Source organism: Suillus subaureus (genome assembly GCF_016647635.1).
Source record: "Suillus subaureus strain MN1 chromosome Unknown BJ212scaffold_5, whole genome shotgun sequence".
Taxonomy (NCBI): domain Eukaryota; kingdom Fungi; phylum Basidiomycota; class Agaricomycetes; order Boletales; family Suillaceae; genus Suillus; species Suillus subaureus.
The window spans coordinates 1,844,715-1,872,224 of record NW_024538561.1 but is presented as its reverse complement, the minus strand read 5'-3'; the positions used below and the strand labels follow the sequence as shown (position 1 = coordinate 1,872,224).

At 48.0% G+C, this 27,510-nt stretch overlaps 10 protein-coding genes across 10 annotated transcripts; 6 read left to right on the top strand and 4 right to left on the bottom strand.

The window, feature by feature from the left end:
* Positions 1–238: 238 nt before the first annotated feature.
* BJ212DRAFT_1296909 (uncharacterized protein) lies at positions 239–1,755 on the bottom strand (the record flags this gene model as incomplete). The annotated part of the gene is made up of 6 exons (XM_041332514.1): positions 239–596; positions 683–767; positions 912–1,031; positions 1,383–1,478; positions 1,661–1,675; positions 1,739–1,755. Coding segments are annotated over 6 exons (691 nt in total), but the record flags the coding sequence as incomplete, so codon positions are not given.
* Positions 1,756–2,857: 1,102 nt separating this feature from the next.
* BJ212DRAFT_1477398 (uncharacterized protein) lies at positions 2,858–3,546 on the bottom strand (the record flags this gene model as incomplete). Its single annotated transcript, XM_041339544.1, has 4 exons — positions 2,858–3,169; positions 3,227–3,352; positions 3,408–3,475; positions 3,528–3,546. 4 exons carry the CDS (start codon positions 3,544–3,546, stop codon positions 2,858–2,860), a joined length of 525 nt encoding a protein of 174 aa, XP_041197399.1.
* Positions 3,547–4,247: 701 nt separating this feature from the next.
* BJ212DRAFT_1477397 (uncharacterized protein) lies at positions 4,248–5,195 on the top strand (the record flags this gene model as incomplete). Its single annotated transcript, XM_041339543.1, has 3 exons — positions 4,248–4,455; positions 4,508–4,776; positions 4,830–5,195. 3 exons carry the CDS (start codon positions 4,248–4,250, stop codon positions 5,193–5,195), a joined length of 843 nt encoding a protein of 280 aa, XP_041197398.1.
* Positions 5,196–5,756: 561 nt separating this feature from the next.
* Positions 5,757–10,063, top strand: BJ212DRAFT_1477396 (uncharacterized protein; the record flags this gene model as incomplete). The annotated part of the gene is made up of 15 exons (XM_041339542.1): positions 5,757–5,942; positions 6,002–6,218; positions 6,281–7,275; positions 7,325–7,352; positions 7,501–7,558; positions 7,609–7,753; positions 7,809–7,850; positions 7,901–8,073; positions 8,140–8,245; positions 8,295–8,696; positions 8,747–8,831; positions 8,890–9,023; positions 9,075–9,664; positions 9,717–9,826; positions 9,882–10,063. The coding sequence occupies 15 exons, from the start codon at positions 5,757–5,759 to the stop codon at positions 10,061–10,063; spliced, it is 3,453 nt and encodes a 1,150-aa protein (XP_041197397.1).
* Positions 10,064–10,535: 472 nt separating this feature from the next.
* On the top strand, positions 10,536–12,077 carry BJ212DRAFT_1541707 (uncharacterized protein; the record flags this gene model as incomplete). The annotated part of the gene is made up of 8 exons (XM_041341848.1): positions 10,536–10,699; positions 10,786–10,909; positions 11,010–11,141; positions 11,243–11,446; positions 11,488–11,516; positions 11,561–11,773; positions 11,843–11,877; positions 11,935–12,077. The coding sequence occupies 8 exons, from the start codon at positions 10,536–10,538 to the stop codon at positions 12,075–12,077; spliced, it is 1,044 nt and encodes a 347-aa protein (XP_041197396.1).
* A 1,524-nt stretch (positions 12,078–13,601) lies between these two features.
* On the top strand, positions 13,602–15,136 carry BJ212DRAFT_1331826 (Alpha/Beta hydrolase protein; the record flags this gene model as incomplete). Its single annotated transcript, XM_041334777.1, is given in 8 exon segments — positions 13,602–13,881; positions 13,932–14,089; positions 14,146–14,193; positions 14,265–14,289; positions 14,457–14,615; positions 14,635–14,712; positions 14,761–14,923; positions 14,971–15,136. Coding segments are annotated over 8 exon segments (1,077 nt in total), but the record flags the coding sequence as incomplete, so codon positions are not given.
* Positions 15,137–17,209: 2,073 nt separating this feature from the next.
* BJ212DRAFT_1264000 (Alpha/Beta hydrolase protein) lies at positions 17,210–18,782 on the top strand (the record flags this gene model as incomplete). The annotated part of the gene is made up of 8 exons (XM_041330392.1): positions 17,210–17,531; positions 17,580–17,740; positions 17,794–17,836; positions 17,891–17,919; positions 17,970–18,037; positions 18,093–18,346; positions 18,397–18,565; positions 18,617–18,782. The coding sequence occupies 8 exons, from the start codon at positions 17,210–17,212 to the stop codon at positions 18,780–18,782; spliced, it is 1,212 nt and encodes a 403-aa protein (XP_041197394.1).
* Positions 18,783–20,023: 1,241 nt separating this feature from the next.
* On the bottom strand, positions 20,024–20,200 carry BJ212DRAFT_1262971 (uncharacterized protein; the record flags this gene model as incomplete). Its single annotated transcript, XM_041330307.1, has 1 exon — positions 20,024–20,200. One exon carries the CDS (start codon positions 20,198–20,200, stop codon positions 20,024–20,026), a length of 177 nt encoding a protein of 58 aa, XP_041197393.1.
* Positions 20,201–22,734: 2,534 nt separating this feature from the next.
* BJ212DRAFT_1331805 (ATPase V0 complex subunit D) lies at positions 22,735–24,288 on the bottom strand. Its single transcript, XM_041334776.1, has 5 exons — positions 24,157–24,288; positions 24,001–24,100; positions 23,776–23,947; positions 23,553–23,731; positions 22,735–23,502 (listed from the first exon to the last, which is right to left on the bottom strand). Exons 1-5 carry the CDS (start codon positions 24,175–24,177, stop codon positions 22,901–22,903), a joined length of 1,074 nt encoding a protein of 357 aa, XP_041197392.1. The 5' UTR covers positions 24,178–24,288; the 3' UTR covers positions 22,735–22,900.
* A 783-nt stretch (positions 24,289–25,071) lies between these two features.
* BJ212DRAFT_1477390 (MFS general substrate transporter) lies at positions 25,072–27,373 on the top strand (the record flags this gene model as incomplete). The annotated part of the gene is made up of 16 exons (XM_041339541.1): positions 25,072–25,205; positions 25,255–25,275; positions 25,335–25,353; positions 25,424–25,507; positions 25,541–25,564; positions 25,636–25,744; positions 25,801–25,867; positions 25,923–25,987; positions 26,037–26,233; positions 26,283–26,462; positions 26,515–26,561; positions 26,619–26,737; positions 26,785–26,814; positions 26,870–26,905; positions 26,963–26,996; positions 27,052–27,373. 16 exons carry the CDS (start codon positions 25,072–25,074, stop codon positions 27,371–27,373), a joined length of 1,488 nt encoding a protein of 495 aa, XP_041197391.1.
* Positions 27,374–27,510: the final 137 nt, after the last annotated feature.

Below are 27,510 nucleotides of genomic sequence, written 5' to 3'. Positions count from 1 at the left end.
TGAGGGTTGGCTTCTAGAAGCCTCTCCAGCAGGCAACGGATTCCCGAGACGTGCATCAAAGCACAAAGGCTCATCCAAAGGTAAGGGCTGGCCAGCATGAAGCGGCATCACATCCTCCGAGTCAGGCATCGTAGAAACGCCATCAGCGGATTGAAGAGGCGCATAGAAGTCAGGAAAGTATGAAGCAATGGATGGTGATAGCGCGATAATGTAGAGGAGGCCCCGTAAGACATCGTACCTGGAGCCGACTCGACTCGAACGGCTGGGGGGTTTTCACCAGCGGAGTAGTTGTCATAATAGCTCATGCGGGCACCGATGTTGGGGTCTGGAAACATGGTGCCCACGTGTGGATCGATGGGGGTGAGTTGAAGGGACGGAGCATTAGAAAATATCATCGATGAGTCATTGCCAGTGTCTGTCACGGTAGCGTAGCTATCACGATAGCTTGCGTGGGCATCGAGGATGTTGGGGTAAGGAAGTGTATCAACCGGAGACGATGCTAATAGCCCTTCACTAGAACTAGGATCTCCGGGGGGGTACCGTAGCCACTGTGTACAGATGGGTCGTTGAGTGATGCTGGCAGCTGGTTGCCAGAGCTAGTGGGGAAAAGATCATGACGACCGCTCGCCTGTGCATCAAGCAAGAATGGATTATGATTTGGGGTGGAGAAGGACTCCGTTACCGGCTCCTGCTCAGACTGGTCGTGGAGGTAGTGATAACGATAATCCGCCGCATGGTCCGCATCCAAATCCTGATCATGGCGGCCTCTTTGAGTAAAAGATATTCACTTTAGTAGAAGTTGACTGCCTACCGTGACCAAGCTCAAGTTGGGGTGTTGAACGGCAACAGGAATACCAGGCCCGGAAAAGGATGCTAACAGCGCCGGCTGCTGCGCTGATGGTCAGAATCACGGTAGCCTGGACCCCTGCGCATCGATGAAGTTGTATTGTGGATCGCCCACACCAGAGTACATCGCTGGCCAGCCGCAGACGAGTACTATAGCCTGCAGGACCCAAGAGTAGTCCTTTAAGCTATTGCACCATCATAATCTCAACCAAACTTGAACCCTCGAGTCAGTGGGTATATGATAGGAAACAGTTCTAATGAAACGCTTCGACTGATTGTGACCGTACTGCCGAACAACGAGGCGTGGGCACTAAAAAATACATCCCTAATTTGCTTTTAGTATCGGTACAATTTGAAGGCACTGTTTTGATTGACATTGAAATAGGGGTTTCCATTTCTAACTACTCATCCGCATGTTGTTAATTCAAATAATAAGGCAGAAATTTCAATTGGACGGGTCTGAATTAGTCGGCACACCTTCGTGTCGTGTGATTCTTCAATGATATGACTCATATATGGGTTCCCTCCATACTTACTAATTAGGCTCGGCCGAACTTGAATCGACTCCCTGAGGAAGGTGGAAGGTTCTAGAATTGAGTTTTACGTGCAGCGGGTTCAGCGAGTATGTGCACCTTGTGATACAGTAAGATAAAAATCAACTTCAATGAGGTGATGAGACCATTACACTAGACTTTTCCACAAGTTCTCGAAGTGACTCCGAATTGAACCAAGGCTCACTAACTGCAGCCAAAATCCGGCCCAAAAAGTCCTCTCTTTGATCGATAAACAACTCATCATGTCATGTTCGACATACCCTAGGCTACTACTACTACAAGGAGCACAACATGTGGCTCAGTTCTGAGCCATATCAACTAATTATCTGCAAACGTACCTGATTTCTTCCTGCATGTGGTAACTCCCGTTCCCTCAATGCTCACATATGTTTCCTTTCTTCCCATCCGACTCGGATAGGACTTTGAGCAGTGGCTTCCAGGCTGACTTGTCCGATCTCCCAATACTGCCCCCTCGTTCCTTTCAACTTTGGCGTTTCACCATGACGGCCCCTGTGTCCCTCTGAGTCAGATATACGCCTACCTGTTCGTGCTTTTTGTCATTCTTCAGTGGACTTCTTTCAAAATATTGTTAGATGGTGTTCTTCCTTCCAAAGCTCCTGATATTCTCAGGCTAGCCATCCTGTGACAGGCTACGATTATGAAGCTCCCGCGCAGCGGCAGCCTGTCAAGTGCGCGAGGACCAATTTCATGCATGGAAACTTCCCTTATTTGTTACTGGGTGCCGTGTCTGATACTATCATCATCCCGGGACTTTGTTTGAATTAAAGTGTGAAAGCTGAGTGTTCTCCCCGTCATACTTCTTATGACTATGATTGTTTATTTAGTATCTACCGCAGACGGTCCATGGTGCTCCATGTTTTCACAAAATACCTTTGTGTTATCTGTCTTTTGCACGATGTAAGCTACCTAAATCTGACTTCCCTGTGCTAAGTGTTGTCCGCGCTAAAAAGTACTGGACCCTCCGAGTTAAGCTGCTTCTTGTCGTGGTGAGCATGTCGGCCGGCCGAGGTTGAACGAGGCCGAGCTGATATGCTCACCATGCACCTGTTATAATTAGTGTCCCGTAAGATGCTGAATGATAGTGAACACGATGTTATGTTCGTTCCGTTTTGACCTGTACTAGAGACTGTATGTAGGTCTGTAACTCATGATGCATATGTATCGGGGACTGGCGCAGCCGAGCGCCGTTACGATTTAGTAAATGGTCAAACAAGACCGTCATGTGATGATAGATAGCTGATGCTTGTGATTAGGTGCCATAGTATGTCATTCAAATTTCTCCACCAGTTTACCGTGACTGATTCTGAAGCATGTCACATGAGTAACTACGAACATTGTTTTTGCAACTGAAATTCATCGCTAGGCCTCCTTCAATAAATCAGGCCTACTACTGTAACTCTGACAAGTGTGCTATAGGTCGCCGAATAATTAAATAACTACTTGTCCTCAATCACTGCAGGTGTTTTCTTTTGTTGTTCTTCACCATACTTGACTACGTCGAGAACTGTCTGCCAATCAGTACCTGTTTTCTCCCGCCGGATGCGCTTGATGGTAGCAACTGGAGTACGATCCAGACTCAGAGATAGTAATACGTTCTCCTTGTCACTGTAATGTGGCAGCTTCAAGTTGGTGTCGACCGTCTTGTCGATCTTCCTCTTGCGAATCTGACAGGTAGTACCAGCCGCTGTGCAAGAAGCTTCAAGTTGAGCCCGTACTATGACTTTGCAACTTTCCACTGAGTCAGCTTTCTGATTTCATCCGAATCAGCACAACGAAATCCACAGCTGCTACTATTATGCACCTACCGTTTTCTGAGTCAGACTCGGAGTCGTGACGGCGGCTGCAGCTCTTTCATTTTCCTTGACTCCCAAACTTGAATGAGAAGCGAGAATAACTTCAATAGTCTCCTGCGACTGCCAGTAAGAGATGTACTACATGAGTATGAGTCACCGCAAGCGAAGGAACCGCCGGGGAGTGGCCACTTACCTCTTCTTCTTCTTCTTCTTCTTCTTGATACTCAGGTTCCAGGGGCTCCCAGAACGACCCGTCCGAGTCTATACCAGGACCAGTACTACTAGTAGTACCATTAGTGGGACCAAGCACTACCACGGATCGAGTTGAACATGCACGATTGTATCCCGATTGACCCAAGAGGGTGTGGTCACAGTTGCTGCCGCATCCGAGTCACTGTGACTGGCAGGATGCTCACGGTCATATTTAAACATGTTACCGTTCAAGTCAGCAGTTGTCAGGAAGTTGGGTTGAGGTTAACGTTGACCGGTGAGCTCTTATAGTTGAGCGTATGACTGGCCCAGGTGACGTACAATACAGAACATGACAGCATGTAGTAGGGTCCTGCCAATGGATTCAACGCATAGGCCGCCCAATAGTGCTATGTACATATGCGCAGCCAGGCTCACTGGTAGGTGCTTAGTATAGGGCTCCACTTCAGGAAGATCCATTCGGCAAATATCCAACCAGGCCTTTTTTGGAAACACAGATTGATTCCCATTTTTGGTATGTGCTGAGATATCCGATCATATCCGCCTTGTCAAAATAAGTTTGCTCCATTTCCTCCTCAGGCAACTGGCTGTCGAATTTTCGAGCCAGCAGCCCATAATTGTCCGAGGAGTCTGACAAGCACTGGCAGGTGGGAGTCAGTGTAAATGCCAATAATCGAAGAATCAAGTCATTCAGCAAAGTTCCTTTCAAACTCCGATGACATATTTACCAATCGCTTACAGACCGAAAATCCAAATACTTTATCCAAGTACCCACCGTGACCTTTGAACATGTTGCGATTCAGTTTGACTCCATCCTGTAGTGATGACCTTGACGCTAAGCCTTCATCCTGCTTCAGCCAGTGGCATGGATGATGACTTGGAGCTCTATGTTCGGCGCTTTGCATCCACACCTCAACAAGTTGAGCCCCCCCAGCGGCTTGGCCATATTTCTGGCAATTCCATCGAGAGCGCTCCCAGCTGCTATTCAAGCTCTCCTCCGAGCTCTCCATCGTCAGCTATATTAGCATCAGGTATTGATGGCTCATAATGTGTCAGTGGTGGATTAACTCATAAAAATGACAGTAGCTACTAGCAGCACCAATGTGTCAGATGCGGAGGACGATAACTTCCCGCTGACACCTCAATCCAAGCAATCCTGCGGCGCATGTTATGTCGCCAACCCTTCTGCTGGGATTGCATCGCCGACTCCAAATCGTTCTCCCAAGATTGACAACACCGACGCTTTCTCTCTTTATCCCACGATCACCTCTTTCGAAGAGCAACATTATTTTGACAGATTTTTAGGCAGACCTGTCAATGACGAGCATTCACTGGAGAAAGTGAGCCAGAGGGTAAGCCATGTTTTGAACCATATACCACAGATCTCAATATGTGTCATTTATAGGTTCAGGATATCTACTCTAGCCATATAGGGCGGCTCAGCGCGGACTCTGTTCGCTGTGCTATTCATTACAAGGAGGCTGTTCGGGAACGCAAACGCATGCGCTGGTACACTGCACGCTGGGAGGTTGCGGAGGTCCAAAGGCTGCACACCCTCCTTCTCTCCTTGCGCGATGAATCAGAAACAGAGTTTATCATGGCAGATCGAGAATCGCGTTGGCTATTGGACATTCTTATTCAACAACAGACACTGCCTGCTACCACTGCACAGGCGGAATATGCTGCTGCAACCTGCGACAACGACAAGAAATCTTTCCTTCTGGCTGACGCTGAACTCGCCATACTCGCCGATCGTTCTACTGAGCAGTAGCAGCTTGTGAATAATTAGTGCGTACGGCTTTTCCTGATGATGATCCCTAGTCACCATATTTCCAGATATTATTACCCTTTATGCAAGTTATATTGTGTTCACGCAGGAATCGTGGTGGATAAACTGGTGGCTTGTTCTTGATACCATGTACGATTATGCCTCGTCTACCTCGCAAGTTTGAAATAGTATTAGCTAGTACTGTTCTTTGTCTTTCAAGAAATACAACTCTGTATGCTCGATTTCGGATTGGTTCGTCGAGTACCCTGTAGTACATAGCGACTGGTGTTCTTGTCCAGTCACGGTCGTACGTGCCAATGATAACACTAGTAGTAAACGACCGTGACTAGTAACCGTATTACAGGTACCTAGTGACACCCAACGAAAGTAAGTAGTACTACTATAGCTTCGCCGAAGCTTGTAGTTAGAACTTAGTGCTAACTTCTCGCAGACATTCATGTTAGTACTGAAGGTGTTCCACTGCTAGCCAACCGTTTGCCATGCGCCCCAAAATACTTTCAAGTTGTATCGGACTTTTCTTGCTTTTTTTGATGGTATCTTGCAATGCTCTGGGATGCTCCTGGGAGAGGCCAACAGACAGTCGCGGACTCGGCAGGCATCGCGAAACTTGTCGTTTCTATAAGAGAGCGAGCAGCCTTGCGAGTCAGAGGAGACAAGACCGCGCGAAGGCAGGCGCTTCTTTCCAACAGTCGTTTGGTTCCAACAGCCTCTTCAACAAGCAGCTCCTCAGTGAGTCGCGATAGTTAACTGCCCACTTCGAAAGCTGCTAAAGTTATACTAAACATCAGAGAATCTTGACCACCCGGCATGCGAGGGACCGTCCAAGTCTGAAACCAATTGCACCTCGCAGCCTCCTTGGGGCAATCTCTATGGCTCACGGGTCATGTACCAGTGCCTCCTGTCTCGCTGACTCACAACGCACCCTCGACTCGGAGCAGCGACAAATTGATGTAGAGATGGCAAGTGTTTCTGGAACCGTGTTGGAGTATGATCACGAGGATTCAGGTTCGTATCCCTGTGGGCAATCGTCTTCCATATATTTTTAACGAATTACTCGAACCTTTCAGAGGAATTCGCACTCCCAATGAGACGCATTCCTAGATCTCTTGATTGTATTGAATCTTCGCACGACGACCTGAATCATTCCGATAGTGCTGGCATCCCATCAGTCCGAACGGCTTCACTACCTGCCCAATCTAGAATCCGACGCGTTCTCTTAACGCTAAGGGACACCCTCCAGACCGGCTTCAATTTATTTGGACTATGTCGGCTCTACCCTCGCCGTCCTTCTTTTGAGCCAGACCAATTCATTCCATCTTCGCTACTGGCAAGAACGTCTCCCACAGCTATCCATGAAGCTGATCCGAGCCCTTTGTCAAATGTCTTCGCGCCGCCTTACCCCTTCGCTAACATGACTATCTATCGACTTATCTCCTGGATGAATTCAGGCAGTAGCAGGTTATCCGAAACCAAGGTCTCGCGTCTGGTCAGAGATGTCCTACTGGCAGAAGATTTTGATCGTAAGGACCTCGAGAACTTCTCAGTGAAGCGAAGCTTGCGAGAACTAGACAAGCATGAGAGTGGAAGTAGAGTTAATTTTCCAGACGACTGGATTCAGACTAGTGTCACTATCGACATTCCAACGAAATCAAAGGAGGATGGGTCTCAGCCTTATACCATCCCCGGATTTCATTATCGCCCTCTTGTTGAAGTCATACGCGCGGCGTTCGCGGATGCACAGGCGGGAGCATTCCATCTCTTCCCTTTCCAACGGTTATGGAAAGATCCTTTAGATGACCATCAAGAACGAATTTATGACGAGCTGTACACTTCAGATGCCTGGCTGGACGCTCAGGACAGTATTCAGAGGATACCAAAAGAACCTGGGCGTTCACTCGAGCGCGTCATCGCGGGTCTCATGTTTTTTTCCGACGCTACTCATTTGGCAAACTTTGGGACTGCGAAGGCCTGGCCGCTCTACCTATATTTTGGTAATCTCACAAAATATGCACGATCATCACCCTTATCAGGGGCATGCCACCTAGTGGGGTTTTTACCCTCAGTGAGTACTCTCCGACATGTCTACAGCGTTGTTGACAACGCAATGGCAGCTTCCCGACGGTGTTAAAGATGTACTCAGTAGCTTATCTCGCATATCGAAGACGGGCATGACGTCCCTTCATGCCCACTGTCGTAGAGAACTGTTTCATTCCTGCTGGGAGATCCTATTGGATGAAGATTTTCTTTCTGCGTACCACCACGGTATCGTTCTGAAATGTGCTGACAGAGTGGTGTGGAGGGTGTTTCCCCGCATCTTCACGTACTCCTGCTGATTATCCTGAAAAGTACGTCCATCTATGGTCTAAAGAACGTCGAATCACTCATAACTCTACAGGGTTTTAATCGCAACTATCAAGGACATGGGCTTATGCCCGTGTCCTCGCTGCTTGACACCCAAAATCTCGTTTAGTTTTCTCGGACTCGCGAGGGACATGAGAAGTCGTATAAGCAACCTTCAAGTTTATGTCATGGCCAATGTTGTCAGGGCTCGTGAATTTATCTACGCTGGGGGAAACACGGTAGACTGGCGCAAAGGTAGAACATACCCTTGGAGAGGGCTCGTGGATACCTACTCTGGTAAGCGACTTTTTCCCATTTCGTGATCGGCTCTCACCGTCTACTTGCAGAACCAATTTGTCGAAAAACTTGGACCTCTAGGCCTCGACCCATTCTGCATGCTCGTCGTCGACTTCATGCACGAGTGCGAACTGGGTACCTGGAAGGCCCTGTTCACACATCTTATAAGGCTTCTTTATGCCCTTCCTCGGGGTAGTGAGCTTGTTGCAGCTCTGGACAGCAGGTATGAGGAAATCTTAAGGGGTGCCGTTGCTCGCTAACAGGTTCACACACCTCCATCCTACTGTAGGTTTCGACAGGTCCCAACCTTTGGTCTTGGCGTAATTCGCAGATTTTCAAATAATACATCTGAGATGAAAAGACTGGCAGCTCGTGATTTTGAAGATATCTTACAGGTCGTGTTACCCGTTTTTTGCGTTCGACCCGCTGACAGTCCGTCATTAGTGTGCCATTCCGGTCTTCGAAGGGTTGTTCCCCGATGACCATGATGCAATGGTGCAGTCTCTGTTGTATCAATTTGCCGAATGGCATGCGCTTGCCAAGCTCAGGCTTCACTCTGAGTCTACGGTCAATTTTCTCGAAGAAACGTTTAAGAAGCTGTCGCAGAAGTTACGGAAGTTTCGAGCCTTTACCTGTGCCGCTTTCAACACCATCGAATTACCTAAGGAGAAAGCGGCTCGCCAACGCAAAGCTGCTCAACGCTCAGAAGCAAATGGTTCTCTTCCACAATCCAGTGGGCCGAGGATGAAGAAGTTCAATTTAGGTACATATAAGTTTCATGCGATGGGGGACTATGTGAGAACCATCAAGCTCTTTGGGACCACAGATTCCTTCACTACTCAGATTGTATGTACTGTCTACTTTCATATCGCGCTCCTGACATTAGGTTTGACCAGGGAGAGCTCGCTCACAGAGCGTTAAAGGCATTTTATCCGCTCACTAACAAGTTAGACACTCCAGCACAGTTAGCTAAGCACGAGCGTAGGCGCCGTGTACTACGGCGGGTGGGAGAGGTTGGTGATTCACCCTCTTCTAGCAGTCAACAACCAGCCCATGCTCCCTCATTGGCAGTCCTATGACAACTTGAAGCATCACCATATTGCAACTACTCAGAACAACCCGGTCAACCTATTTTCGTTTCTCCAATCACACGATGGTGATCCGGCCCTTCAGGTGGGAGTATCATTGCATTTTGGAGGCACCTGAGAATTTACCCGTTATCAGAATTTTATACCAAAATTAAGGGACCATATCCTATATAGGCTGCAGGAGCTGGAGATTGGTTATTGCGATCACATTTTCACGGACGAGGAACGGAACTCGATCATCATCCCAAACAACACGATCTACTCGGTTCAAACAATGCAAGTACACTACACGACTTATGACTTACGGCGCGAGCACGACACCATTAATCCTAGGACCCATGGGGACGTTATGGTGCTTTCCGGGGAGACAAGGCCTAGTCACCCCTACTGGTATGCTCGCGTATTGGGCATATACCACATGGTTGTATGGATCAACAATGGGGGCCAACCGGTGAAGCGACACCTCGAAGTTCTATGGGTTAGATGGCTGGCAGGCTTGCGAAGCTATAAGTCTGGGATGAAACATGCTCGTCTTCCAAAGATAGCATTTGTGGAGGAGTCGGATCGGGATGCTTTCGGGTTCCTCGATCCAGGACAGGTAATCCGAGGGGCACATTTAATTCCTGCGTTCGCCTCAGGACGTGGTGTAAGCTCGCTTCGTCACGGAGAGTCGTTGGCACGCCCTGGGGGGGAGCTGGATGATTGGGAGGAGTATTACGTTGGGATGTAAGTCCAAGTACCTCTTTCTGTGCGCATCAAGCCTCAAGCTTCGAGTTAGATTCGTGGATCGAGATATGTACATGCGCTATACTCACTTTGGCGTTGGGCATTCCGCCATGCTGCGGAAGATCATTAAAGATTGCCTCGGCTCTCATTTGGTGCACAGCGGTGTTGTAAACGGCAGGTAACCAGGGGGATGCTGACGGTGAAGAGACCTGCGAAGGTGAGGGTCATGACGAATGCAACGATGGACAAGAGGGCAGCGATGACTCCGACGAGGACGAGGAAGAATATGACTTGGATGATGAGCTTAGCGACGGGGAGCTGGTCGAGGGAGTCGGGGAGGACAACGGTGAAGAGTATGGAGATGAACTTGACGACGAGCTTTATGGTATCTCCTTCTAGTCTCAAATCTACCCCTACTATGTGCCATTTACTACATTATCAGCCATTTGCTTGAAGTTCAAATTCTTGCACTCAACCATTACAAGTTGTCGCGTGGACTAGTATGTTTTCATCTCACCTCTTCTCTCGTCGTTGCTAGTAGTATTGCCGCCTCCGCCAAGACGTGACCATCCGAAACGAAAGGCAATCATGGCCCGTGCTACAGCCAATGTCGCTGTGCATGACGTCGCTAAAGCGTGGGAACGAGAATATGTTAGAGCCCCATGCATGCCTCCGTCTGATCAAGTGACTGGGGAGTCGCCCTTTAGTACCACGGTCGCCTGCATATATGAAAGGCCATATATATCATATCCCACAAACAACGATTGGACTGGTGGAAGACTTGCAAGTCGATCGCCGCATGGAGCAAAATCTTTGATTCAAGCCCTGAAGGCACTGAGGGAGGCCTCGAAGGCAGAAGAGGCTCACAGAGATGGCCGCAAGGCAATTTGCAAAGCACAATGGCACAACTTCGACGTCTATACACAACGACTCTGTGCCAGGCAGCATGTCTCGCTCTGCACTCACCAGCATTTCTGACGCTAACAGAACGGATGACTTGACATCCATGGCCAAGCTCCAGATCGCCACCAATAGGTGTGTATCATGTCTATTGTGATGGAGGATGCTGATCCGGCTATAGGAATGCAGCGGGAGTGCTTGTTTCAGATGCTGAAAGGCAGGGATATTAAAATCGATTCCTATACGTTATCATTCCATGGTCGTCTGCTCATCATCGAGGGTGCAGAAACCTCCATCAACTACGGACAGCGCTATGGTCTATTGGGTGAGAATGAGTCTGGAAAGGTACGCTTTCATATTCCTTCTGTATCTTATCATCTTACACTTTCCCCCTAGTCTATCTTCCTCCTCTCCAGCGCAGAGCGCGACATTGAAATTCCACCAGATTGACATCTACCTCCTCCGTGGTGAGACAGAACCGTCCGATGTCAACGCCGTTGACTTCATCGTGGCCTCCGCTCGCGAAAAGGTCGCTAAACTCGAAAAGCGCATCGAAGATCTCAGCATCGCAGATGATGTTGATGACGCCGCCCTGGAGGCGTCTTGGCTTCAGACAGGCTTCCATCCTACAAAAGATAGGAGTGGTGGTTGGCGTATGCGCGTGCACTCTTTGTTAAGCCACATCTGCTCCTCCTTGTTGAGCCGACGAACCATTTGGATCTCGGCGCTGTCGTTTGGCTTGAAGAATATTTATCAACATACAACGACGTTCTCGTTATCACCTCGCATCCGCAAGGTTTCATCATCTCGGTCTGTGCTAACGTCATGGATTTGACGACGAAGAACAAGCTCGTCTACTACGCTGGTAACCACACTACCTGTGTGCGCACTAAGCAGAAGAACGAGGTGAATCCGACCGTCAGGAGGAAGAAACAACCCACATCAAAAGTACGTCTATCTCTTTCTCGCAGTTTGCCATTGACTGAACGCTATCAGATTCATCGCTTCCGCTGGTACATATGCCAACCTCGTCAAGCAGGCCAAGTCGAAACAAAACATCACCGACAAGATGGAGGCGGCGGGACTCGTCGAAAAAGTCGAGACACCTCGACCGCTGCGCTTCCACTTCGAGGGTATTCGCAAACTCCCTCCTATCATTGCATTCGACGAAGTCGCCTTCTCATACTCGGGCAATCCTGAAGATTACTTGTACAAATAATTGTATGGAGTACGTCTTTTCTTTCTACCTTGGGTCTTGTCCAGCTCACTCATATGTAGTATGGACTCTTGTGTAGCCATCCTCGGTGCAAACGGTGCCGGAAAATCGACACTTCTCAACCTCATCACTGATGTCCTACAACCCTCTCAAGGCACTACTTCCAAGCATACTGCGCTCAAACTCGCCAAGTACAGCCAACACAGCGCGGACCAGATATCACACGACAAGAGTCCGATTGAGTCCCTCCTCTTGCTTTTCCACGAGAAGCACCCTGAGAAGGACGTTGTGGCATGAAGGCAGCAACTATGACTTCATAAAATTTGTATGTGGGGAGTATTTGGTGTTACATTGTATCGTGCATGTGTCCAGTATGGGCAGCCACTTAACTTCATTCTCGGCCTCTTGGAACTTCCATCCCTCTTCATGCGTACGGTCTGATACTCGTAAGCCCGTTCAGAATTTTATAGTTTTAACCCGGCTTACCTAGAAGCGCTAACGCGCACCTCTGAGTCCCAGGAGACACTCCAATTCCTCTATCTCCATCTCGAAAATCCGGCACTCTCTCGCAATCCACAGCACCATCATCGCGCGCATTTCGTCTGACCAGACCGGAGGCAGCGGATAGGGTTGAAATGGTAAGTTGGGGTTGTAGAGTTGTTGACGCACGCAGTTTCGCGCGGCTGCCCATGTAATATACATCAGTTCCTTCAACAAGGTCAGTGTTGTGGCTCACTGATGAATGCGTCACTCACCACCTGTCTTCCAGACATCGTGAACGTCACATTCCGAGGCCTCGGTGCGAGTTGCAAAAGGTGTCCGGGAATCTGTCGAATATCGGTGAGTAGCGAATGGTTTTTTTTAATCCTCGACGTACCTGGTGATCTCAGTCTTGGTCTTGGTCTCCATTTTGGTTTCTGACTCCTCCGTCAACATCAGAATTGTTATTCATACTGGTACTAGAGTAGTAGATATGAAAATCCAATTCAGATTGATCACCCTCGTCGAACGTTGAGTTAGCGTGTTTGAGAGAAACGTCCCAATTTGGGCAAAATATGTCTCCGGCATTTACCGGAATAGTATATGTCACGTTGGATCAACAAAACTTGAGCGTCCATGGTATAACGGTTGAATGTCACGTATCCCGAATTTATTTACCAGGAAGCTCCTGAGTTCAATTCCTCTGACAGTTATTATTCGGTCTGTTTCTTTTTGTGTCTCTAACGCAGAACATTTACTACTCAAATGCCAAAACTATTGGAGGAATGCATTTAGTCGCCAACACCGACACCTGGTTGAAAGGCGTAGTCTATCGAAAAGTCATAAATAACCTTATAGTTGAAACATAACGAAAGAAAAATAAGTACACTCAGAAAACGTATGCACTTCACGCTACTGGCCCTTACAGGCAGCAATGGTACATTGTCACAACATTGTCACAAACTCGCGTGTTAATCTAGATTTGGTGACCAATGTGAACACCACGTTCCACGAGAAAGTCTTGTATAGACATATAATTCACATCATAAATATTGAAGAATGAGAATGTTCAAAAAGGGAGACACACTTACGCTACCATCTCTTGCCGGCCGTCACGCTACGACGTCACAACCTTATCATCAACTCCTCGCGATAATCTAGATTTGCAGACATTAATGGCTATGTACCAACAGCTCAGATTTATCGCAGTAGACATAGCAATATTTACCTAGAGCAAAATTGTATCCTTCTATAGTTCTCACGGCTACAATATCACGGACTCATGAATTCACTGATGGCCATGTCGTCTGAAACTCCTTTCAAAATTGACATCCCAACGAGAAACTGACCGCCCTCCGCGCTAAACTTGAACTCGCTACTTTCCCGGATGAACTGGAGGACGCGGGGTGGAAGTATGGTTCACCTCTGGCGGATATGAAGCGGCTCACAAAGAGGTGGAGAACCGAGTATGACTGGCGCAAGCATGAAAAGGAAATCAACGAGGAGCTGCCAATGTTTACCCGCGATATTGACGTGGATGGTTTCGGCGCGCTGAACATTCACTATGTTCACAAGAAGAGCAAATCTGTTGACGCCATTCCGCTGTTGTTTTGCCATGGATGTAGGTCGTCTCGTATGCATGCAGACCTAACGTCTTTTGACCTTAACTAGGGCCTGGAAGCTTCTTGGAAGTCGGGAAGATTTTGCCCCTCCTGACTGCATCGGCCCCTGAACATCCTAGCTTTCATGTTGTGGCGCTCAGTTTACCAGGTTTTGGCTTTTCGGAGGCTCCCCGTAAACAAGGCTTTGGTATGAATCAATATGTCGAGGCGATTACTATTCATCACACGTACTAAGTTCTCCACATGTTGACTGGTGTACCTAGGTAGCTCACAAACTCATGATCGCTCTCGGGTATAACGAGTATGGTACTGTCGCCAAGTTACAGCTATTATCGCCTCGATGAATTAACTGAATTTGTTGATTTCTCTTACAGTTACTCAGGGAGGTGACTGGGGTGGCCTCGTGAGTAATGTTTTACAAGCAGATATGACTTATCGTTGATGTATCCTCAGATCACTAGGAAAATGGCTTCTGTGTATGGTGGGAGGCATCACAAGGCATGGCATACCTAACGTTCCATTGCATGTCATTTTCTCGGTCAGCACATACCTTGACTCATTCTCGTCTATGTAGTGCTGAACCACCGAGCTGGAAATCGCCCTTTATCTTTCTTGTCTTTCTTGCTAACCCCGTGGACTATAGAGGAAAAGGCAGGCATCGAGCGCACCAAATGGTTCCGCACCAACGGATATGGCTACTTCACACAACAGAGTACCCAACCACAGACACTCGGTTACAGCCTCGCTGATAGCCCTGTTGGCACTGCTTGGTTGGATCTATGAGAAGCTGGTCCTTTGGACCGACAATTACAACTGGTCTGATGATGAAGGTAGCAGCGGTCTTGCTTTTCCGAATATCGCTCACCTGTTTTAAATAGTGCTGATGTGGATATCATTGTACTGGTTCTCTCGCGCCGGTCCCGCTGCCTCCCTCCGCATTTACTTTGAATTGCGTGGCGATTGTGAGGATTTAGGTCGAAGCCCCACTATTCCTATGGGAGCATCGTTTTTCCCGAAGGAGCTCATAGTTTTACCCGCAGCGTATGTTTCTGCCAATCAACTTTATTGAAACTAATATGAGTATGTAGGTGGCTGCGCATGTCGAACAACGTTGTTTTCGAGTTCCATCATAAGACAGGAGGCCATTTTGCTGCCACTGAACGGCCGGAAGAGCTTGTTCGGGATGTGCAGAAGATGTTCGCGAAAGGGAGCCCTGCGTTCGCAATTGTCCCTGGAAGAACTGGATATGCTTGAACAAACTTCATTCCTATATGTATCCTCACGTTCAACAATGGCTCGGAGTGAATATCAGGTGTCTGCCTTTGATGTCTGAAACAACAGGAAGTTTGCGAAGGCTTAACGGAATCCACCGAGTCAACAGTGCGGGTGGTGTAAATTATTGTAGAACAAATATACGAGCCTGAGTATTGTGTGAGAATTGTTTTGCCTTCTGTTGGTTGTATGGTGGGTATGGTCCATACTTAGTGAGGTTACTAGCTGTCTCTAATCAGCCAGTATGATGATGGCAAGTGCTTCGAGGGACGTTATAGCATGCGGAGAATCTGTCATGGTAGTGCAAACGTGTTTCAACGACGTCTGCGGCTCTGCGCCGAGCACAATTGAAAGACTGTCCCGTGGGCTTGCGTGGTGAACCAGCCCGATTTCAAGCTCCGCTATGTCTGTCGCTTGTTTGCATCTTATCTCGGAAGCTTTTGCAAAAACTTTCACTGACTTGAAATAAGATCGTTATTGACTAGACTGGAGGATCTGTGGAGGAGCGTTTTCACACATATGATATCGCTGATAACAACGGGCCTGGTTCAGAAGCCAGGAACTTGACAAAGATGTGAAAATCACGTACTCACCGCAGGGGCAAGCCTTTGACCCTGCATATAGCTCCGCACGCGAACCCGTCGAGGTGACGAGAACAAGGATCGATTTATCAAAGTGCCTGGCCAAGCTAAACCACCCCATAATAAGGAGAATCGATGTCGAAGCCCAGACACTCCTCGTGATCATTCGCGCATCCGTAACAAGCAATGGGACTTCGTACACTGCTGAAATGTTGAATTTAACGTGTTAGAACCCGTAAGCACTTGCAAATGCTTCGCTCGGGCTAGACCATCAACTGCACGAACAGGACCCATGGCCGCCATCCAGATGCCAATCCCACTACAATATGAGAAGTACACCATTCTTACTTCGCCTCACCACCGCCACATACTATGATTCCCCCTCGATCCTGCGGACCTAGTGTCCAGACGGCGGATCGGTTGTCAAGCATCATAAAAGCAGTAAAGCTTGGTGTCTCTATTGGGCGTCCAGTTTTCAGACTTCCATTCTCGGAGGGATTGCCATTGAACAAAAGCCTCAGGGAGTCTGCCGCTTAGTGCGCAACTGCCCGAATATCCCTTTTGGAGGACTTCTTTTCAATGGCCTAGAGGTATGCCAAGTAGCTCCAGCTGTGCGCGGATGAGACAGTAATGCTTGCTATGTCTGAAAAAAATTTCTACCGCTATGGAAAATTTTGCACATATTCTCTCTTGCAGCAACAGGATCTAGCATCCGCTCCATTGGAGGCCCTGCCTTCACCCATCCACTCATTGATGGCATCAACGAGGGTACTTTCGGTCAACGTCGGTCACCCACCTCCCTGGCTCAAACATCGAAGGCGGAATCCACTTCCTGTTCCTGCCCAAAATCCTGTGCGATGCAAATGCATGCCTCGATTGTGCGATTCGTGCCTTCCACTCACGCATCACTGTTCGATGTCTCCATCGACGATTTAAATGCCTGACATTCTTGAAAAAGTCGACAGGTGATTATAGTACGCATTTGCATTTACGATTAATGGACATACCACGAAATTCACTGCATTATCCGAATCATGTTCATTCTTCACTACAGACACTCCTTATGTACGATAAATTGAAAACAACTTTGAACTTATGCGACTACCTTCAATAACTGCAACTCGCTCTCTTTCGTACGCTCGACTCATACTCAGACAGTATTTGCGCACGGATAACTCTACCGCTCTATCGCTTGTGCACCAACTCCGCCAAACATATACAAAAAATTACCATCACAAACTCGCCTAATCTCATATGTGCTGGCTGAATTATATCAATAAACCAGGAAAGGTGCACGGTGTCTTATGGAAGTACCAAAGATATAGATATAACATAAATGACGATACAAGAGATAAGTCTCGAATAGGCTTTTCCCACTGGACGGAACAGAAGGTTAGCTCTTCTTCGTGCAGCACCTTGTATAAAACCACAAGATGTACCCGGACGTAACTCTCTCACTTGCCCTTCGACCATTATGTCGTCTGAAACTCCCTTTCAAATCAACATCCCCGACAGGAAACTTAGTATCCTTCGTGCTAAACTTGAGCTCGCTACTTTCCCGGACGAACTTCAGGACATCGGATGGAAGCACGGCGCGCCTCTGGCGGATATGAAGCGGCTCGCGGAGAGGTGGAGAAATGGGTACGACTGGCGCAAATATGAAAAGGAATTAAACCAAGAACTGCCGATGTTTACTCGCGATATTGACGTGGATGGTTTCGGCGCGCTGAATATTCACTATGTTCACAAGAAGAGCAAAACTGTTGACGCCATTCCGCTGTTGTTTTGCCATGGATGTAGGTCTAAGTATCCACGCTCATCGACATGTTTCTGACATTAGCTAGGGCCTGGAAGTTTCTTGGAAATTAGGCCAATGTTGTCCCTCTTGACTGCGTCGTCTCCTGAACATCCTAGCTTCCATGTCGTAGCGCTTAGCTTGCCTGGTTTTGGCTTTTCAGAGGGTCCACACAGACCAGGCTTTGCTCTTGATCAATATGCTGAGGTGGTTTCTGTTCATCGCACATTCTGAACTCTTAAAATGTTGACTAGTGAATTTAGGTAACTCACAAACTCATGATCGCTCTCGGGTACAACGAGTATGGTACATCGCTATTTCGATCATCTCTTACAATAGGTTTGCTCATTTGTCTTGCAGTGACCCAGGGAGGCGACTGGGGTTTCCTCGTGAGCGAGGTTTCACAAGTAGACCGGATTCATATTTAATGTACTCTCAGATCACTCGGAGAATGGCCGCCAAGTATGGTGGAAAACATCACAAGGCGTGGCACACCAACTTTCCAATGTATGTCACTTTCTCGCTCACTGCTTACCCATCAACTCATTTCATCTTTGATTAGGGCCGATCCACCGACCTGGAAATCGCCCCTGTCTTTCTTGTCGTACTTGCTGACCCCCTTTTCTGCGGAGGAAAAGGCAGGACTTGAGCGCACCGCGTGGTATCGCAACAAATCATCCGGCTACTTTGTTGAACAGAGCACCTTCCCGCAGACGCTCGCTTACGGGTTTACTGATAGTCCTGTTGCTCTGCTTGGTTGGTTTTACGAAAAACTGGTCATCTGGACCGACGACTACAAGTGGACTGATGACGAAGGTAGCAGCAGTTCCACTTCTTAATATACTACTCACCTACCTTTGAAACAGCTCTGACATGGATCTCCATATACTGGTTCTCCCGTGCCGGGCCTGGTGCTGCCCATCGCATTTACTCCGAGGTGTCTGGCGATTTCTACGATCTAGGTCGTACTAGTTACCCCACTATTCCTATGGGAGCATCGTATTTCCCAAAAGAGCTCCTACTTTTACCCTCAGCGTGCGTTCTATCGATAAGCTTTGCTGCCACGAAGCTAACATAAGATTGTAGGTGGCTGCGCAGATTGAATAACGTTGTGATCGAGTCCCATCACACGTCAGGAGGCCATTTCGCTGCCTATGAACGGCCGGAAGCGCTTGTTGAAGATGTGCGGAAGATGTTCGCGAAGGGAGGCCCCGCGTTCGCAATTGTCCCTGGAAGAAGTGGATATGCTTGAACAACCAACATTCGTATGCTATTCAAGTGACTCGGAATTAATATTAGGTGAAAGTGTACGAATAAGTAGTGCCATTCAGAATATCTGTATGAAATCGTGTACCCTGTACCCTGCATCTTGTGCAATACACTCTGCTATCCATGTGATGTTCCGGATTTCCTGTTCCTTCAGCTTCGCATAACCTGTAGAACACGCCATACTGGAATTGCTGCAGGAAAGCCAGCTTATTGAGGTGTACCTCCATACGGAAGAAACGATCTTCCAAATGTACAGCTACTCCAAAGTCCCCAAGACCTCCACTACGCTGGGTTGATGCCGAGTTGTTCTCGAAGAACGAACGATATTCGCCGACGTTCTCGCACACTTGACGGACTTGATCTATGTCACCCGCTTTGGTGAGGGCATTGTTGCCTGCGGGAAACAATCGCCCAATGGCGGGGAAAGGTTTAGCACGCTGCTCCTTGGTGAGCTCTGCGTCAAAGGAGTTGATGGTCGTCTGTCAGAACCCAGCCTCGATCTTCATCCACAAGCATCAAGATCAACCATTCAAGTCGGTGAAAGCTTGGTATGTGGGCTCATATGTGATACCATTTTTGATCAGCAATGTTAATGTCGCTGCGACTCACACATTAAGTTCGTCCAGAGTTGAGTCCGATCCCGTAGCGAAGTACGTCAGTCTTTGCGGAAATTTACAAAAAGTTTTGATTAAAAAAATTCTGTATGTTGATGTGAATACCAGGTATCCTTGATATCGTGCAGCAAAACTGCCATGCCAGAGTGATCAAAACGTTATAACCATGAGCGCGCACGTAACCGGCGCTGTATAGTTATATAGCGGGTTTGTATCGCATTCCAGGAAAAATAACGCCCCCTTGACATTGTCAGAGGAGGAGAATCCCTTGAATCACAGAAGTGGCGACGTGGTCTTAATGACCGAACTGATGGTCACACAAACACCAACAGTGAGCGGGCAGAGCATGCGGATCCGCTTAGTTCTCGGCTACATGAGCGCCTGCCGTATGCTGACCATTCGACAGCTGGTATTTCCATGACTGAGGATACGTTAACAACGGTCACGCATACGATAGGATAAGTTATAACTCACCAGATCTACCTGAACCGGGACCAGCGATGCATCTTGTCTCGCCTCCTTGCCCCACGTATATCCTTAGTAATTTGCGCGGCATGCTGAATCAAGGATGTACCGTGACGGAGATCTCGCCCGTGCAGAGCATGCCAATTCATTTCCAAACTGAACCTCCAATACCCATCTCTGGCATATACTTCTCTTTCCCCCATCTTCTCATCTCTTCCACAACTTCTCCGACCTTCTGAAACTCAGACCAACCCTGGCGATGCTCATCGATGGCAAAATCTATGGGTTTCACAAATCGCACTCTTAGTGCCAACCACTGCATTTTGACGTTGGCAATGAATTCTTTGACATTTTCTTGTGAGCATTGTGCATAAATGATGCCTGGGTAGCCAACTGTGGCAAAGCCAAATATCAAAAGCTCAAAGGACCATCGCTACAATGACCGCCGTTTTGTCGGGGACACAAGATGATGGGATGTCAGGAGCGTGTGGTAGTCTGCTGTCTATGGGAGACGATTGGTGCTCTGTTGTTAGGATATCCATACTCCCCCGGCAGTCCTGTATCGATACTATGTCCGTCCTCATGTACCTCGGCAGCAAGTGCATGTAAAGCAACTGGTAGATTGGATAGCTCTATACGGTTTAGCATTCTCAGACCATAATCCACAAGACGCCGGGTGACGGTGCTCACTCATTTCCTTGCACCTCAGCTAATTTCTCCTGAACAAAGGCCTGCTATCGGTGATGTTCATCTCTGGATATACCCTCGCCGTTGAGAGAAACCAAGGGAACCTGCACAGTGTCGACATCCGAATCCTCCGGGTATCATTCCGGGAACTGCACCTCGAAGGAGATACGCGCGTCCGCAGCCTTCACTTGAAACTTGACTTATGGAACTGGGCTGGGCAGAGATGGGAGAGCTGTAGTACGAACGAGAACGATTTACCGGGGAGTGTTGGATAAGCTGAAGTTCTTGGAGCTGACTTTTCAGGTACGTCAAGGTTGACCATGAGGCAAAATTGGAGGCAGCACCGCTTATCTACTACTTGGCCCACGAAGGCGCTGGTCAATATTTGAGAGCGCTGGTGTCCTGATCGATGCGTATCAAAATTAAACAATGAACTCGCTAAGTACGTAGATTATCGTAGTGCAACTGTTGGTCCTCCACACAAGAACCAAGACATTAAAATTACCCTTTAAGCAAACTACTTTCAAGTTCTAGACTAATCCCAGAAAGACCCCTGACGGACGCAACGAAAGAAGACGCAGAAGATGAATAACACCGGCTAGAAAGGGCAGAGACGAAACTTGAACCAGACACAAACGAAACGAACGAAGACGCAGACTATGAGTACCATCGGATAGAAAGAGCAGTTAGCGAAGTTCCGCGAGACAGAACCGCAATGAACGACCACGAAGATGAGTTCCAACGGATAGAAAGATCAGACACTAAATTTCAACCGGATGGAGAGTCAAAGTCAAAGAAAGGATCCAATCTTATTGCCTCGGGTGGCCTTACTCTTCTCTTTGCAGATGAATCTTGTCCTGCCGGCCTGTCAGCCTTTCGCTTCCCTTTGGCGTCCGGCGTTTTGGTGGTGAGTTTTCTGAGGGGCCCTTTGCAGCTTGGGCCAGTCATCGGAAGTAGCCTCATGGACCTCTGGTACACTTGAAAGCTATTTTGACGCTTCTCGTTGGGGCCAAAAGTCCACCTCTATGCAGTCAGGTGGACCCTCAGCCTCTTGTGCCTGCGGACACTCACAGTTGCAAGTTAACATCCACGGCACAGGAACAAGCCCTGTGTATTCTGACGGGTGAATGAGCACCTCCGCAGTGTCGCGAAGATTGAAAACCATGACTGGTACATCTCATTCAATTCCATAGAGGTCAATATAGAACTGATAAGGACCATACTTGTCCAGCATATCTTTCAGCGTCCAGTCAGTGATGCCTTTCAGACGTTGGGCCATCGTCCCACAAAGATTGTCACTCACCTCGCCCCGCCTCGTCAGACACCTTCTTGGGCGAGTACCATTCTTTGATGGCATCTGCACCGAGCACAGTGAGGTGTAAGATTATTGGCTTCTACTATCCTGACCTGCAGTGGAAGGAAACACAAGCGGTGAGGACCTGTTCAGGCATCAAATACATGCATGATTCGACGGGAAGCTGCTGGACAGATAACACGAGCTAACGACACTAACATTTTCAGTCGCTACGTGAAACAGTCGGCGGGTGAACGCATTCGAGGGATGTGATGCTGAAGAATATTAATGAAGACGCTGTAAGACGGGTTATGGTGCTAGTGCAGGGTATGTATGACATGATGAACGCCTAGCTATAGGGGTGGCGCGTTGATGAGGTTCGAACAAGTCATGGACGGAGAGTTACGGGATATCGGTGTGCAGAGAATGGTAGAGAGAGATCTAGAGGGTGTTCGACCACTAACATGGAAGTCGGGGTCAGGACACAATGGTGACGTCATGTGGCGTCGTAAGGAGCTAGTGTTTTCTGACATGGGTTTGGACAGTGAGTGTGTCAGTGGTAACACCATCTATAGCACTCTCAGGATGATAGGTAAAGGGGATAACATAGATTCATCACTCACGAATACAAACCACCAACGCCTCCCTCCACGTGTGCACTCGCCGTTCTCATTTCAAACCTGACAAGACCCTGGGGATGAGCGTCGCCAGAGACAGCAAAGTATTTCTGGAACTTGAGAAGCGAGAGTAGTGGACGTGATGATGAGCTTGAGGGCTGGGCGGCGAGCGAGGGTTAGAATTTCTCAATAGCCACTGCATCCCCCGCATTCCATACAAACAGTTTGTTATGAACAGTGAATCGAAGGCAGTTTCCTTCCGGACTGATCCCTTCGCTTATGCTCGATTGTGCACAGCGTTGTCGAGAGTGAGAACGCGAAGAGACACTGTCTATTTGCAGACACGATGTTAATATAGTATTTCCTGAGTTGCTACTGTAAACACAATATATTGTCAGAGAGCCGACCGAAGGGGAGTCCTTGTTCAGAATATCGGTATGAAGTCGTGTACCCTGTCCCTCGCATCTTGCGCAATACACTCTGCTATCCATGTGATGTTCCGGATTTCCTGTTCCTTCAGCTTCACATAACTGTAGAACACGCCATACTGGAATTGCTGCAGGAAAGCCAGCTTATTGAGGTGTACCTCCATGCGGAAGAAACGATCCTCCAGCTGTGCAGCTACTCCAAAGTCCCCAAGATCTCCATTGCCCTGGGCTGCTGAGCTGTTGTCGAAGAACGAACGATATTCGCCGACGTTCTCGCACACTTGACGGACTTGGTCTATGTCATCCGCTTTGGCGAGGGCATTGTTGCCTGCGGGAAACAATCGTCCAATGGCGGGGAAGAGTTTAGCACGCTGCTCCTTGGTGAGCTCTGTGTCAAAGGAGTTGATGGTGATGTTTATCGTTCGTCTGTCGGCTTCGAAGGCGAGAATGCCTTGCATGACCTCTGCTGTTGTTGAACCAATAGTAGAGACATAGTTGTAGAAGTCCTCGAGGTACGCTTTGTAGACTGTATTCCTGATGATCTCGATGTTCATGTCATCAAGATCAGCAGCAGACAGGCAATCGCGGAAGTAGGGCGCTGATTGGGATGTTTAGTATTCGGGGTAGGGGTCGCGCCAGGACAAATACCTAGAGGCGTTTCTACCAATACGCTCTGATAGAGCTCTTCCACGTTGGTTGCCACACATAATGCAGGCATGGTGTCGAATATGCCTAGTGGATGACATCGTTCGAGAAGTTCGTGCGTGTCCCTCTCGTGGAGCGTGCCCGTTATGAGTAGGACGACGTTGTCAATCATGTACCCATACCTACAAACTATGAGCGCAGGAACATATAATTGATCATTACACACGTAATATAATCCAAGAACTTGCTCAGAGGCTCAACAGAATTGCTGCGGAGAAAGTTGAACTGGTCCACGAGAGTCTGTGTTGCCTTGTCCGCTATAGTTGCGGTGGACAGCGGGGATGGTTCGTTCGCGAGGAAGTTTCCATAGTCAGTCGCAGAAAGCTGCGTTCTGAAATCTATAGCAGGCGCGCGTAAGTAAAGAGTAGCTTGTGTCGCCTCCCTTCCTGACCTTCCAGTGTCTCGCACTGAGTCAAGCTAGCATAATGTGATTGAGTAAGTGTGCCGGATTTGTAGCCTCGAACGATCCCTTCCAGGAAGCCGTTGTTCACCTAGAGGGGCATTTCCATTAGCTTTAGAAGACGTGTCATTGATAGTGTATACTCACGTTGAAAAAGAGACCCTCCATAATGACCCACTCATGAACTTACTGCGCGACTTGACAGAGACCGATTACTTGAGACGTAAGAGGAAGGTTGTTTCCACGGTTGTATATCGTAGCGGCGCGCACCTTCTCATAGTTAGAACGGACTTGTCATGGTTCTCATGCAGATTGTCCACCACAAGCTCTGTAGGATGCTCTAAATACAGTTGACTCCTCCTCAAATACCCATTTGACGTCAAGCTCGTGATTCCCGAGTAAGCGTTCAAACAAACCAAGCATCACATCACCAGCAGGATAAAGCTCGACGTTTTCTCATTCGATAGGAAGCAACAAAGCAAGATATGACACACTGTACTCAGGCCAATACATGGTAAAAGATGGCACAATCCGGGGTATGTTACTCGTTTTTGAACGCGAGCAATTGTTGACGGTAGGAGTCGCAGGACACTATCCTCATAGGAAGAACGTGAAGGGTGCCTGTTCCTGAACGCCGGAACGAACCGGCACCACATGTCCAGCTGAGCGGAAGCGTTTCTCACTCTTTCCCTCATTTTCTTTCTCGGTGCTATACATCCATTAGTCGCTCGAACCTATACAGTTTCTCGATATATATTCAGAAAGCACATCATGCATCAATATAAGTATTAGTAATGAAATCTACAGTCATCAACGCAGTAGTCAAATTCCCACGAACTCATGCAACTGGTGTCGGGGACTCTCAGGTCGACCGGTCATGTACCACACCCATGTTCCGCGTGGTGAGACTGAGCAGAGTTCGTGGAAATGAGTTGTGTTTATTTTTGTCCCCCATAATCACAGCCTCCCCAATACGCCATCGCGCTCCTCGGTTGCGTGTGTTTCTGCAACGTATAAGTTCGTGTGGTGGGCAAATGCTACGGGCCTGTGTTTGGTCTTACCATGTCTGTATCCGAAAAGAACTCCGTGGTTGAGGGGGACCAGGTTTCTGTAGAGGATCACAGACTTTTACGCAAGGTCGACCTTAGACTTCTACCTGTTTTCACTCTGCTTTACCTCCTTAGTTTCCTGGATAGGTTTGTTCTATATCTGATTAGTAGCTGCATCTTGCGCTAATGTCCAAAGGTCAAACATCGGGAATGCGAAGTAAGCAAAACTAATACGTACTTAACTCTTACGCTGCTGACAACCCAGATCACATGTAGAATCGATGGAATGACAACTGTGCGATGGTTTACGCCTTTCGTGATATGGAGTCTAGACCTGACATGTGATATCTTTGTGATCTTCATAGGATCTCGGCGTATCTCCCGCTAGTTATAACACCGCTTTAGCCATATATTTTGTTGGTTATGTTATTTTCGAGGTCCCTGCCAATGTATGTGCCGCAAATTCTGATCCACCCCTTCAGCTGACATCATTTCCCCTAGATAATGTGATACCGATCCCCATCAATGCTGATCTGGAGGGTATTCTGACCTGTTATCACCCCTATGCAGATTAAAGAAATGTAATCCGCAAGTTTGGCTCCCGTCATTGACTCTCGTCTGGGGTATCGTCTCTATTGGCCAAGGCCTTGTCAAAAACCAAGCCGGGTTATTTGGAATCAGATTCTGTATGTTGTCTTTTGCGTATGGGGATCTTGCTGATGATTGCCTAACTTGCCATCAGTACTTGGCGCCACGGAAGCTGGTCTTTTTCCTGGCGTGATATACGTCTTCTCAGTATATTATCTGAGGTGAGAAGTAGAATGTTAGACTCTTGTGCATACCGAGGCTTGACTACTTGTATAGACGCGAGCGGAGTTGGCGAGTCGCAATTTTCTTCGGTGGTTCGGCATTGGCGGGGGCGTTTGGAGGTATGCTAGACGTTCTTGATGTGACTGCAATTCAATTAAATTTCTGAAGGGATATTTGCATATTGCATTGGATTGATGAACGGTGTAGGTGGCAGAAGGGGTTGGCAATGGTATGTTCGCATTCCCACGTATCACCTCATTAACCCAACGTCGAAAAGGATATTCATTCTCGAGGGAACACTGACAGCAGTCGTTTCCCTCGTCGCATATTTTATTGTGCCCACTTGGTCTCACGAGGCCAAATTCGTGAGTGTTCTCCTTCTGTTTCGGCACCCCAAAATGTCAACTTTTGCAGCTATCTGAGCCAGAAAAAACGCGCCTGCTAGATAGATTGCGAGCAGACTCTGATGCAGGAACTGACCAAGTTTTCAAATGGTCGTCCGTCCGAGATGCTTTTGGCGATCACTTAGTCTGGGCATATGCATTCCTTTTCCATGGATTCTCTTTTGTCCTGTACTCGCTCAGCCTTTTCCTGGTACGTCCGTCATCGAAGGGAATTGCGAATGGTGTTTGACTGCCCGTTCTAGCCTACAATCATCGCTGGACTTGGGTTTGAGACGTGGCAGGCTCAATTGTAAGTTCCTTCGACCTCAAAGCCTAATCCAATATTGATGTAGATTCCTACCATAAGGATGACTGTCCCCCCAAACGTGCTCGCAAGTTTCTCAATATGGACCACAGTATATTTTTCAAGCAAGTTCAATGTAAGAGCACCTTTCATCATAGGAGCTGCAATTGTATCCATCATTGGTGAGAGCATTTGCGCCACGTACTTCAATTATCTCATGAATTTCAAGGATATATCCTGCTTATCGCTTGCACAAGTCGTAAGTTGCCCAATTTGAGCAGTCGTTAGCGCAACACTGTGTTCACACATAACAGCCGGCCTTCAATACTTTGGAGTACACCTCGCAGCAGGTGAGTCGCAGAAAATTAATCGAGGTTTTGTCGCTCATATGTCCTGATTTAATACAGCCGGCGTGTATACAGGCAATTCGCTTCTTCTAAGGTCTGTTCAGGTGATTGCAGTTGTGCTCGTGGCACTAGCTAATAGCATGACACAGTTGGCCTGGAGAGAACGTTTCTGGTCAGGCTAAACGCGCAGTTGCGGTAGCCCTCCAAATCAGCGTCGGTGATATAGGAGCGATTGCAGGCTGTCTGATCTACAGGCCCACACTGGACAGTCACCTGTACCGCACACCCAATCTTATAGCTATCGGCTATCTCCTGTTCGCAATTGTGATGACCACATATTTGTGGCGTGTGATGAGTGCAGAAAACAGGAGGCGAGATGGTTTATTGTCACAGGGCGAAGCAAAGGAAGAAACCGAGGAAGAGAGAATCAGGTTAGGCGATCGCTCTGTGCGCTACAGATACCAAATTTGAGCAGATTGCTCCATATCATCTAAACATCCATTAAACGACTTTCCCGAAGGAATATAACGTAGTGGGTAGTGTGATGCGATATTAGTATGTGCGTAACGTGCGACTAGCACGCGTATAGTGATATAAACATAATGGAC

Coding starts and splice junctions, on each gene's coding strand:
- BJ212DRAFT_1331805 (XM_041334776.1), bottom strand. CDS start 24,177: ATGGAGGGTCTCTTTTTCAAC. Junction 24,101..24,156: donor TGGAGGGTCTCTTTTTCAAC/GTGAGTATACAC, acceptor ATGCCCCTCTAG/GTGAACAACGGCTTCCTGGA. Junction 23,948..24,000: donor TCAGTGCGAGACACTGGAAG/GTCAGGAAGGGA, acceptor CGCCTGCTATAG/ATTTCAGAACGCAGCTTTCT.